Consider the following 13,577-nt stretch of genomic DNA (forward strand, 5'->3'; position numbering starts at 1 on the left):
TTACGCATCATGTTTGAGCTTCAGCAAGAACCAATGAGGTTCATTCTCGTGTTACGCAGCACGTTTGAGCTTCTGCAAGAACCAATGAGGTTTATTCTCGTGTTACGCAGCACGTTTGAGCTTCAGCAAGAACCAATGAGGTTCATTCTCATGTTACGCATCATGTTTGAGCTTCAGCAAGAACCAATGAGGTTCATTCTCGTATTACGCAGCACGTTTGAGCTTCAGCAAGAACCAATGAGGTTCATTCTCGTGTTACGCAGCACGTTTGAGCTTCAGCGAGAACCAATGAGGTTTATTCTCGTGTTACGCATCACGTTTGAGCTTCAGCAAGAACCAATGAGGTTCATTCTCGTGTTACGCAGCACGTTTGAGCTTCTGCAAGAACCAATGAGGTTCATTCTCGTGTTACGCAGTACGTTTGAGCTTCAGCAAGAACCAATGAGGTTTATTCTCGTGTTACGCATCACGTTTGAGCTTCAGCAAGAACCAATGAGGTTCATTCTTGTGTTATGCATCATGTTTGAGCTTCAGCAAGAACCAATGAGGTTCATTCTCGTGTTACGCAGCACGTTTGAGCTTCTGCAAGAACCAATGAGGTTTATTCTCGTGTTACGCATCATGTTTGAGCTTCAGCAAGAACCAATGAGGTTCATTCTCGTGTTACGCAGCACGTTTGAGCTTCTGCAAGAACCAATGAGGTTTATTCTCGTGTTACGCAGCACGTTTGAGCTTCAGCAAGAACCAATGAGGTTCATTCTCATGTTACGCATCATGTTTGAGCTTCAGCAAGAACCAATGAGTTTCATTCTCGTGTTACGCAGCACGTTTGAGCTTCAGCAAGAACCAATGAGGTTCATTCTTGTGTTATGCATCACGTTTGAGCTTCAGCAAAAACCAATGAGGTTCATTCTCGTTACGCAGCACGTTTGAGCTTCTACAAGAACCAATGAGGTTCATTCTCGTGTTACGCAGAACGTTTGAGCTTCAGCAAGAACCAATGAGGTTTATTCTCGTGTTACGCATCATGTTTGAGCTTCAGCAAGAACCAATGAGGTTTATTCTCGTGTTACGCAGCACGTTTGAGCTTCAGCAAGAACCAATAAGGTTCATTCTTGTGTTACGCAGCACGTTTGAGCTTCAGCAAGAACCAATGAGGTTCATTCTTGTGTTACGCATCACGTTTGAGCTTCAGCAAGAACCAATGAGGTTCATTCTCGTGTTATGCAGCACGTTTGAGCTTCTGCAAGAACCAATGAGGTTCATTCTCATGTTACGCAGCACGTTTGAGCTTCAGCAAGAACCAATGATACAATATTTTTGTACAGTATTATAGAGATTACAGGCTAATTTGGTCTGAGACTAGGATAATCTTTGTCTGGGAATCTTCTCTCTGGTCTTTAAGCCCTCAATTTGCCAAACCTTTATGCATTTGTTTTCACAAACAATTAACAGTTATTGCTAATTGAAATTTCGACTTGTTTAATATTCCAACAGGGGTACAATTGTGTAGGCCGCAGCAGCCGTTGTAACATCAAGTTAAGTAACTTTGACAACAATGAGAGGAGACAGAAACAGGCTCAAATTCCTGAAGGTGAATCAGCATTGAAGCGATATCTCACAGACACCCCAAGAGCAAGTAATAACGTCCTGTCATTTGTCCTCCTCCACTGACCCCCTAGCACAACTTGGTGGAAATGAAAGATTTTATCATAGTTTTTCATTAGGGCTCGCCAGTCGTCTCCGCCACCAGCTGAGCCAGAAATGAATTTCGCTAACCCTGTCAGCTCAGAGTCACCCCAGCTTTTGTTCATGATAAAGACGTTATAGCACTTTGTATGGCTTTTCTCAGGGACTTATTGAGGGTGAAAAAAATGAACTCCCTCATATAGTAGCTCAAATAGGTTTGGTCTGGTTATTTAATGGGTTTCGAGAAAAATCGTGATATGGACTGCAGTGAAGTTCTCCTGTTCTGGCTAGAACACTGTGAGCCCAGACCGCTCCGGATAGACAGATTTGTGCTGTACTTGCACCAGTCTGACAGTTTCACTGATGGTCAAAGCCAGAACTAGTGTTCCTTCCTGACACAGCATGCCATGATATATCTATTCCTATCATAAATCAAGTCGAAACCTTTGGAAAGCTGTAATTTATGAGGAAGAGGTGGTCCTAAATCTAAATAAATCATTAGGCACAGGAACATACCATCCGTGAAAATGATCAGGGTTCAGTCATTATCGTATTTTCTAAGATGTGATGTTCAAGGTGCACTCTTGTTTATGTTACGCTGGTTAATATGGCAGTCGTCTTGGACTTGTTTCAAACATCTTTGAGATGTTGCCACAGTTATGAACAAACATTATTCCAGTAATGCTTATAGGAGGTTCGTTCAATGTTTTCTGGTCTTTAATACTGTTTAATAGACTTTTTTTTTTTTTTTTTTTTCTGAAACATTTTAGTTGGACGTTAGTCTAACGTTTTTGAATATTACTAATTGTTTTTGGAATGTTAAGTGAACATTTAAAAGTAACATTCCCATAAAGTTTGCAAAGTGATAAAATGGAATGTTCGTTTAACCAAGAAAAAAAGGTTGTAAAACATTGTTTAGAGAACATTCAGAAATGACGTTTTCATAACTTAAGGGGAATATTAGAAAAATGTTCTAAGAACAAATTTAAGGGGAAAAAAACATTTTTCACACGCATACATGCACACACACACACACAGACACGCACACAGACACACACATTCTTCTTTGACGTCTACAAAATGTCTCAGTTATCTATTTCATGAGAAACATCATAGACAAAGTTGATATTATTATAATGAATATTACAGAGAACTCAAAATACAATTTCCCAAGGTCATCACATTATATAATGAAATTCAATACCGTTTACTGTTTGCATGGGTTTTATGAGGCTCAGTGTCACTAGGAGATCTTTGTAATAGACTCTGATGAGTGATTAGCACGGCTCCCATTACTGTGAAAACATGTATGAAAACACAGGGGAGGTTTTGACAAACTCGTCACAGCTTTGACTCCTGTGGAGACGCACATACATCTCAACCGGTAGGGTGTCTGTTCTCTCAGGAAGTGTCTGACCTGAGCATGAAGCATTGACCTGTGTTTATACAGCCATGGTCTGAAGTGTGGAAGGTCAGCACACAGACTTTGAGCTGTCCCAGAGGTCCTGTGGTTGTGGCTGGGAAACAAACAAAAGTACTTTCCCTCTCCTTTAACCTAATATGAAGGAGATCATGACACTTAATCATGGGAGGATGCTTCGTCCATCTTCCATGTTAAAATGATTTATTTTATGTCCTCCAGAAATATCTCAAAAAGGGAACTGTAGACATACATCAGAGTGAAAGCCAGCCTTTTGTCATCTAGACCGGAGTAAATGAAGCATAACGCCACAGATTGGGAAACACAGACATTCCGGGAACAACATCTAGTAGAAGAGTCCAAAATGAACACTCGCCGAGCGCCAAATGCATGTGAAAAAAAGTTACTCGCCAACTGGCTGGTAGCAGCTGCAACATAAGAAATGATTGAAGGAGAACTGAAAAATGTAACCAATTCAACATATAATCCAATAATGTGACCCTTGTTGCTGTAAGTGATCTGAGCGATGCAAATCAATTCATAATGTTTAATAAAAAAACATCTGTTGCAACTTGTGTGTCCTCTAACTTTATATTCATTGAACAATTTTCCTTCAGCAAAATTCTATCAGAACTAGGATGCCTAAAGGCATTTTTCCAAAATATGTAGTACGTTCCTCGCACCAAAACAAAAGATATGAGAAAAAAATCACGATGTGTCTTTTGAGATGCAATGTTTTTGTGATTTTTGTGACCGTTTTTTCATTTATTATATATGATGCTGTAAGTGACACAAATTACCGGCATTTTTATGGACAAACTGTTTAAAATACAAATAACACTACATTTATGTAAAATTGTGTGTAAAATTTTGTATTTAATAAGTTGTTCAATTAAATGCAATTGTATCTGCTCACGGCATTGGGGATCCAGGTTATACTATGACGTCTGCTCTCTTCAAGAAATTATAATGTAATGCAAAGATGTAATAATATATTATTTAAATTGTAAGTAAAATGGTTGTATTTGTTATATCTTTAAATTTACGCTAACTAAAAATATAACTTTTAATATAACGTTTAAATATAACATTTAAAAAAATTATAAATAATAAAAATTAGTTTTGATTTGTAATTGAAAAAAGTTGTATTACAGTAATTTTCTTAAAGGGGCCATGACATGGATTTTTTTATCATTTTAATATGTTCCTTGAGATTCACTTTAAATGTTAATGAATTTTTTTTTTTTTTTTTTTCACAAACATACAAATATATAAGTGGGAAAACTATTATTTTAACAACGCCCACTCGCTATTGCAGTGAGTAAGTGTTTTGAAAACGGTTTCCATATAAAACCGTAGTTTACAGACAAAGCATTATGAAATCATTTACTGACGGTTTGTGATCCAATACAGTCGCTGCTTCATCTTTCAACACAAGTTTCTTTCTTTAACGTGATGCATTACAGCAATGAGAGTTCATTGACAATTTCCACTGACTAAAGTGGACTATAGTGGATTTACAATTCAAATTTAGTTTTATAACATTTTAAATAAGTTTGGAAATGAGACTTTGGAAGGAAATGTTATTTATCGTAAAAACAATTTCACAATGAAAAAAAAAAAAAAAGGTCCTAAAAGCTTGTGGAGGTTGTGTCCCCTAGCAAGAGGTCAGTGAAGAGGTCATTGGCTAGAATTTGAAGTGTTGGTTCGTTCCCCACAGGCCTGAGGGCAGGTCGACTCTCTCTAGTGAAAGGTCATGTCAGGACAATAATGCCTTGGTCAGTGAGGGGACACGTTTCTATGGACAGTTCAAAACAAAATGAACAAATCTGAAAGATATAGTTTATGAAACCTTTAAGACATTCAGCAATAATTGTTTTTCTCTAAAGCTGCTTTGAAGCAATGCACTAGAGTTTACAGGTATTAGGAAAATTTACTTGACTATACTTTCAGAAACATTTTATTTTATAAACATTATAGTGGCTTAAGTTTATTTGAATTCTTCTTTTATGCATTTTATTCAATACCAATGGATTGAATTGGACTCACCAAAAGTGGTGTCCGACCTAGGAAAATCGACATTTTCATCCATTATTCAAATATTATTAAAAATGTATTAAATATTTTGTAAGCATAGTTGTTCTTGGAGTCAATTGGTTTTATGTGTGATAATAACGCAATGAAACATGCAAAGTTGTGCGGACATAATTTTTGGCTAGATTGTCACACAAAGAAATTATGAACACATGCAAAAACAAGAGAGAACCAACGAAATATTAATAACTGATTATGTTGTAGTCAATGTATGCTTTTTGCTTTCCTATGCATTTTCTTTTTTGCAAAGTAAAATAAAACCTGTAGCTGTAATTCTGTTAGATCAATACCTTAACCAAGTTTAGAGTTTTGTTCTATTTAACATATTTTCCTCATATTTTGCTGGTTTAATTGAACTTGTAAGCTCATTAAAATCCAATACTCTCTCTGGACATCACTTTTGGCCTGTATGTGGATATATGCAAGCTCATGCAGATGCATGTCGTACAAAGAAACTATTGTCATCCAGCATATCCACTCGATATAGAGGTGTTTACATGAGTCACATATATTCAGGTGGCAAGTTCTTTACCTTGGCATTGAGACCGTGATCCCAAACCATAGAGGGCATTCATGCCGTAGGGCCCTATGAAATATAATTTCCATCTTTACTTTAAAATAAGTCATTTATTTTCTATTTTGTCTTGCTATACAGATCGCTCAGAAATATGTTACCAGGGAAAAGCTGTGTCTTGGTTTCATAGAGAGACAGCTTTATTTATTTACTGCGTGGAAGCTCTGTCTCAAATCGGAAAGCTGTCGGTACTCTGGGTTTCCCAAAAACGTAATCTCTTGTGGAAATGTCAGAGTTAACTCCGTTTCACAGAAAACAGACCGTTCTGCATTGTGCCTTTCAGACTTCCCATTCATACTCGCAAGAACGCGCCAACTGAGGTGGTCATTGTTCGTGTCTGGCTTCCTCCAAAGTTCCTCGTCTTCTTCAGCTCACAAGCTTTCCTCCTACGCCTGCAACTCCGCCACAACCGTACGCAGGTCTTTGCGAGAGCTCCAACACCAAGGCTCTCGGGCCGACAACGTGAGCTGTGATTTTAGCGCCACATCTGGTTTTTAAGCCAAGCTAAACTATTTGAACGGCTTCAGTTTGCAGTTTGACCACTGTTTGCTGAACATCATGTCCTTGCACAGTATTCAGTCAGCAAATCTGGAGCGAGTCCCTGTACGTTTTGGTCTGCCATCACACAGCGGGTGGATGCAGAAAGGACTGGCGACGTAGCAAATTACCACTCCGTGTTTACGCAACAAAGCGTCTGCCCTGCAGAATATCTTGCCCTGACGCAAAAAGTCAAAAGCCCATGTCTGGAAATCTGAAGTACGGTGCAAAGCGGCATGAGTCCCTTTCCTCTCGCCAACAAAAACAACAATTACAAGCGACTCAGACGGCCCAGCTATGAAATAGGGCCTTGTTGCTGAGAAAAGCTAGCAATTAGGGAGCATTGTTCAGCAAAGGAAAGCAGATATTATTATTTTCTTGGTCAGCTCGCCATGCCCCAAAGGTCTGAATGGACCTGAATACAACTTCTTATTGATATCCACTGATGCTATATCGAGGTCAAAAGCAGGATAGGAGCGTTAATTTCACCGCTCTGTTGGATTCCACCCCCATACCCCCCCCCCCCACCCCACCCTCCTCCCGACATCTGGCTTTGGCTGGGAAGCTGGAAAACGTCTTTAATATTCTCATGACAGTCAGGACGACATATGGAAAACATTGTAATACCTTAATCTGCAATGCTTCTAAAAAGAAAGAGAGGGGCTGGCAGATAGATGCTTGGCTTTCTAATGTGTAGTTTTCAGAAGTTCTTCTGGGTACCCAGACGGCCTGCAAGGCTCTTCGACATACAGCACACACTCATTTTACACACCTGCCAACAGCCAGTCGGAGCTCCTGCAGGGAATACGCTGTCTGCTGATTTAAAGTGGTAGATCAGACCATAATCTAAATTCTGTCATTAACACACCTTTTCCCCTTGGAACACAAAAGGTGAATTTTAGAAGAATATCCTTGCCATGTCCTGCTCTATATTCTAAATCTTCTGAAGCCATCCGGTAACTTAATTATTTGGGGCTGTTATTGTTTTTTTGTCAACTGCTGCTCGACAGTCATTTAGCGTCTAACAAAGAGGTTGTTTTGTTGTCCTGGGCGTGCTGTTTACTGCACAGCAGGTCAATGTTTTGGTTCATTTCATTTTAAAACATGCATTGTTAACTCCATTTCCCAACCCAGGCTCATTGGGAAAACGTGTATATGATGACATTTCTGCACGATGATATTATGTTGCTTATTGCATGTTTTACAACATTTTCAAAGTGAGATGTCCAGTCAGTGGTGCTAAAAGCTTGTTCAGTTTTATTCAAAACATATAAACGTGCAGCTTTTTACTATGTTGGTTGTTGTATGTAACAGGGACAGGTCAGAAGCGGCGAGTGACACTAAAAGGTTAATGCTCTGTCACGCTTAAAAATCATGTCCAAGCTCACAGGGAACGTTCTCAGAACTTCCCTAACATTCTGGCAAAGTTATGAATAAACGTTCTCACATTAACATTAACAGAATGTTCTTTAAAAAATGATCTGGTCTTTAATAATGTTCTCAAAACATAAGCACAAAAACATTAATTAACACAAAAATTGCACTTTATTTTACAGTACATGCACTTATGTGTACTTACAGTGTACTTAACTAAGAAAGTACTGGGTACACAGTATGTACATGGGGAACAGGACTGAAAAATAAAGTGCTACCCATTATCTATACATTGTTCATGGAACTTTTTTCTGAAATGTTTTAGTTGGGTGTAACATTTTTTTATTTTATTTTTTTATTTATGTTGCTACTTGTTTCAGAGTGTTCAGAGAACATTCAAAAGTAAAGTTCCGATAATGTTTGCAAAATGATAACATAAAAAATAAAATAAAAAAAACTGTTGGTTAGCTGGGGTTTTGCCTACACTAAACTCTACCCTAAACCTAACCAATAGTTTTAAATGTGAGATAAAAAACACATATGCTGAAGCAACCATGCCATTTTAGTTTGATTCTACAAGTCTTTGAGCTCTTTTATCGTAACTTGCGTTTCAGTGCTGTACCAGGTGAGCTAGAGAGCAAGTTTACCATGTTAGAAAACATGGAGCTGGTCATGTGATCCATAAAATGGATTAGTTTACAACTCATGCACTATGGTAAAAGTGTAACACAGTATTGTGCAACAAACTGTGTGAAAATAAATCTTTTTTTAATCGTTAATCTGACCTTGCAATCATAATTTGTGTAAAAAGGTGGTTTTTTTTAAGGTGTCTATGTTAGAGTGTAATTATAATTTTAATTACTTAATAATAGCAATTAACAACACATACTCACTATAGGGTTAGGGTTTGGGCCAGTTGCATGTAATTATGCATCATTTACTGTCATTACTAGTACGTACATGTAACTGTAAAATAAAGTGTTAACAAAAATAAATAAAAGTTTTACTGCCACTAGTGTTTATTTCAGGTGGAATCTGCTATAAATGTAATGTTTTTCAAAAATGTAGGTAGAGGCAAAATAAATGAAATAATTGTGGCTGTTACAGGTTAGGTAATGATGGCATACAGAGAAAGAGATCACTCTCTTATTTTATTTCTAAGAAGATATTCATTATTGTCAAAAACACACAGAAATGCATTCAGCACTAATAACAGCTTTGACCACCATGTGTGCGAATGAAATTAAGACATTAATAGTTAATAATGCCTCAGGAATGGGCAACATCGGTTATGGAGGGCCGCTATCCTGCAAGTTTATCTCCAATCCTAATCAAACACCTGAAGAGATAATCAATGACTTCAGGATCACTGGAAAACATATAGCACTTAGAAAACACCTGGCAAATATCGCTGAACTCAGAGTGTTGAAATATCCCAACACAAAACTACAAAAACTACAAAAAAGTGACTTCAGGCAAAAAGTGTGTTTGTAGAGTATGTAAGTTAAGCAACATATTCAGAGTTCTTAGTTTGCCTTTGCCTTAGTCCAAAAATTGAACAACCCTAATCGGACTCAAGTATTCAGTGTAATAGTAGTATAGTACTAATACAAGATACATCAGTGAAAGTGTAAAAGACAATGAACTGAGACCCGGTCACAACTCAAGTGAGCCCAAATGTGATCCCAGTTTGGTTCTTTTAAGGAGGACTTCAACTCATGTTTCATAAACTAAAGGGAGTCATATCAGCAGCTTGAAAGAGTTCATTGAAGTTCATAGGAGTTTAGTAGTAGGCCTAAATCTAATTCTTTGCTTAGCAACATCTTCTGGGTGTTTGGTTAAGCGCTCCAACAAAAGCGCAGACGTGCAAAACTGGCCCAAAACGCATCATTAATTCTCATATGGAGGCCAGACACTTGTGGTCCACTGTAAAAAATGCCTTTTTTCCACACCCCGTTGAAAATCCACAATTACTCTGATTATGAACATTGTGCAATCCAACCTGCTGCTGTGCAAGTTCACGGAGACAGTAGACACATTTACAGGTGATTATTTTTTCATATGTATGAGCTGTATTTATTCAGGACCACTGAAGACTGAGGCATTGTACTCGAGGTTAAACCATAGTGCCTCTGCGTGATTAACATTGAATTATTATTTCGCCTTGGGTTCAAACGGATCTCCCGTTTGCCAAAACCAAGTATCTTTCACATTAGCAAAATCTGGTTTTGGAAAAGGGAGTGCTGTCCCAACAGAGGTCATTTACGATTGTTATTTCCCATTTTGTGCTCACATTCGACCCTGAAAGAACACATTTATTACATTAAAATAAATCTCCTCGTTCACCCTCATGTTTTCTTTAATATGTGATTAATACCCAGGGTAGAATTACCATAGCATCATATCCTGGTTCAAGTAATGCCTAGTTAAATGGGACTTCCAAGAAAAATGCAGTCCAATAGAAGGTACAGGTGCTCTATAATGTACCAGATGTTCTATATATGCCAATCTGCAGGAAACTGAGTAACACGCAAATACCTTGAGATAATGGACACTATTGTTCTCAGGACTTACACCCCTGGGTCTCGTACGTTGGTTTTAACTGGCCTTCTTCATTTGCGTTTGGCAGATGGGGGTTTCTGTGGTCGACTCCTCGGTTGCCGGCCTCGGAGGATGCCCGTATGCCAAGGGAGCGTCTGGCAATGTTTCTACAGAGGATGTTTTATACATGCTACATGGTCTTGGAATTGAAACCGTAAGTCTTGTTTTTTTATATTGACCATCAAGAATGTTACGTTAATAAACAACAGAACGTTTAGACACTTGAAGTGTCCTGTCGCCAGTGTTCAACCTGCTTTGTATTGTTACAATGTATGTAGTAGGTAGATATGTTCTGTTAGCCTCATAGCATAATTGCCTAAGTCATTTTTTTTTAAATATCACTTAGGCAATTATGCTATGAGGCTGTAGTATATGTTCTAGGCTGACAGCTCCATGTCGTTCGTGAAAATTGCAGATCATACTTCCGCACGTTTGTATCCCAGCACAAGAAGAGTCGGATCAGCAGAGGGTTATTAATGGAACAGTTATTATAAGAGTGGGTTTATCATTGAAGATTGTGTTGTACTTTGTCTACTCCTTAAACAGCACTATGGCCAAAAATTATGGCAACAGCTTTCTGACCTGCACGCGATGCCTTTTGATTGGCTGAACTGACGGAACGTTTTCCCCTCCGTTTGGCCTAAAACTATGGGATCTTGTTTCCGCCACAGAATAAAAAAATAAAAAAGTTAATGACTTTTTTTCTCAGAATTGAGTGATACAAACTCGCAATTGCGAGTTATAATGTAAGTATTGTGAGATATAAAGTTGCAATTATCATTTAAATTGTTTTATTCTGAGGTTTTTCAGATTTCCCGTCGGGGCTTTCTCTCCGTATTTACGATTCTTTGCAGCCTTTATCCGCTGCCTACAACACGCTGGATCCTTCACTGAAACTGAAAGTAACTCACTCCCGCTAAACATTTACTCTTTGAATTCTTGCACCCGGGAACAATACTAGTCAACACCATTTGACTAAAAGTTTGCTAAGAAGTATTTTCTACTAAATCAAGGTGGTGTTTGACTCTGGTAAGCGTATCTATAGCAGACTGGTGGGAGTGGCCTTGGACGGCAACATGCCCAGTGCATTATGGGTATTGATGTTTTCCTACATATTTGGCAAAAGGGAAGACAACAGCCTTTTTTCTCTGTTTTCTCTAGACAGATAGTTTTATTGAAAGCCCATTTTCAATAAAGTATATGGCCAAAAAATGTCTGAATGTCATTAGATGCTGAATAACCAAACAACTGGTATCAATCAAATGCTGGCATCAAACTGGAATCAAACAAATGGTTTCCACAAGCTTTTTTCATTTTTACTTTTCTGAGCTATTTTTGTAACGGTGATTTTCTTTGTGGATGTATGAGTAAGGCGGATGCATGAAGTTAGTGGATGTGTGCAAGCAGAGAAACCACAGGTGGAGTTCATGTTAATTAAATTAGAAAGTGTCCTGATACTTTTTGGCATCATTTTGGGAAGCATGTCTATTGTATAATTGTGAGACATTTTGTTTTTTAAAATAAATAACACTTGGTCTGATGTTTTGTTACATCATGCAAAGACATGCACACATTTCTATGCTTGGCTTTTGTATCCACATACTTTCTGAGACCACACTATATGTTTATACATACACTTCGACTACACTCCCAGATTTTCCATTACTCAGTTTTCCCTGTTGTCTCAAGAACATTTGAACAAAATGTGGAAAATTGTTTTTGTCATAGAATATACGCATGGGTGTGTGAAAGGGTGTCTGGAGGGCATTATTAGGTAAAATTGTGGATAACAGTCCTGATATACCTGATATTCTGGTGGCAGTAATTATGTTCTACAGTTTCTCACACATGTTTTATCCACACCCTTTAACTGCCTCCTCTTTTTAATCCTCTCACAGATAGCATCGCAGCAACACTAAACTCTGACTTCCAATTTCTTTTGCTGTTGCGCCCCCTGGTGTCTACACCAGCTCAGTTGAGCCTGTTTGTGTTTCTGATGCAGGGGGTGGACCTGTTGAAGGTGATGGAAGCAGGAGATTTCATCTGCAGAGCCTTAAATCGAACCAGTAACTCCAAGGTCAGCCAGGCTGCTATAAACATCTAGCCTTTTCATTCTAAGTAAAGAAATACATACAGTGAAGTCCAAAGTCTAAGACCATATTGAACAACAACAACAACAAACATTTTGAAAAAAATAAAATAACAATAATGTGAAATGAAGAACAAAATCTTTGAGATTCTGCTCTATGTCTGCCAGTGAATATGAGGGGGAGTATCCCAGCAAACAGGGAACACTTCTCATGTTGTTCTGGCAAGGTTTTCTCAAAGTTATGAACAAACGTTCCTCCAGTAATGTTGATAGCATGTTCGTCCAAAGTTATCTGCTCTTTAATAATGTTCGCACAAATCATTATTTATACATGACTTGTAGAATGTTTTTTTTTTCTGAAACGATTTAGTTGGACTTTTGTCTAACGTTTCTTAAATGTTACAAATACTTGTTTCAGAACATTCAAATGTAACTTTCCCTTAAAGTGGCAGTAATTATGTTCTACAGTTTCCCTGACAACCTTCAAAAGACAGCTGAAAACCCATCTCTTCCGTGAGCACTTAACCGTATAAAAAAAAAAAAAAAAAACCTCCCCTTTCCCTCTAAAACCTCACTTATCAGGCTTATGCTACTCTGAATAATGCCTGAACTTCGTATCTTGAGCACTTCTTGCGTTGTTTTTGTTTTTGCCTCTTCATGATGACTCGCTTAATCTAGTCCTAGTTTGTAGTCCTAATCTAGTCCTCGCTTAATCTAGTCCTAGTTTGTAGTCCTAATCTAGTCCTCGCTTAATCTAGTCCTAGTTTTGGATAAAAGCGTCTGCTAAATGACTAAATGTAAATGTAAATGTAAAGTTTGTATCACAATGGAATGTTCCTTTAGTGTTTGTATTAAACATTTTTTTAAAGCATTTACATGTTTAATATATATATATATATATATATATATATATATATATATATATATATATATATATATATATATATATATATAATATTCAGAAACTAATGATTTCATAGCTTAATGGGAATATTAGCAAAACATACAATATATTTTCTCCATTTTAAGAGCTGCTGATGCAGTATTCAAGTTAATAATATCTACTGTGTGTGTGTGTGTGTGTGTGTGTTTTACACCAAAATAAATTTTACACCAAAGAATAGATAGATAGCCAAGATAACATCCCCCAATTATACATGATAAGAGGCTCATTACCTCCTGTGAGAGTAAATAATTTT

General features: G+C 37.6%; 1 protein-coding gene across 2 annotated transcripts in view; it reads left to right on the forward strand.

Annotated features, from left to right (window-relative positions):
• Positions 1-13,577, forward strand: part of hmgcll1 (3-hydroxymethyl-3-methylglutaryl-CoA lyase like 1) — a 47,882-nt gene that overhangs the window by 20,361 nt on the left and 13,944 nt on the right. For both annotated transcript variants that reach the window (XM_084093599.1, XM_084093600.1), the window contains exons 8-9: positions 10,318-10,443; positions 12,292-12,366. In XM_084093599.1, coding sequence (XP_083949725.1) covers positions 10,318-10,443; positions 12,292-12,366 — 201 coding nt within the window. The remainder of the gene's footprint in view (positions 1-10,317; positions 10,444-12,291; positions 12,367-13,577) is intronic.

This window comes from Abramis brama, assembly GCF_963993115.1.
Source record: "Abramis brama genome assembly, chromosome: 19".
NCBI lineage: Eukaryota > Metazoa > Chordata > Actinopteri > Cypriniformes > Leuciscidae > Abramis > Abramis brama.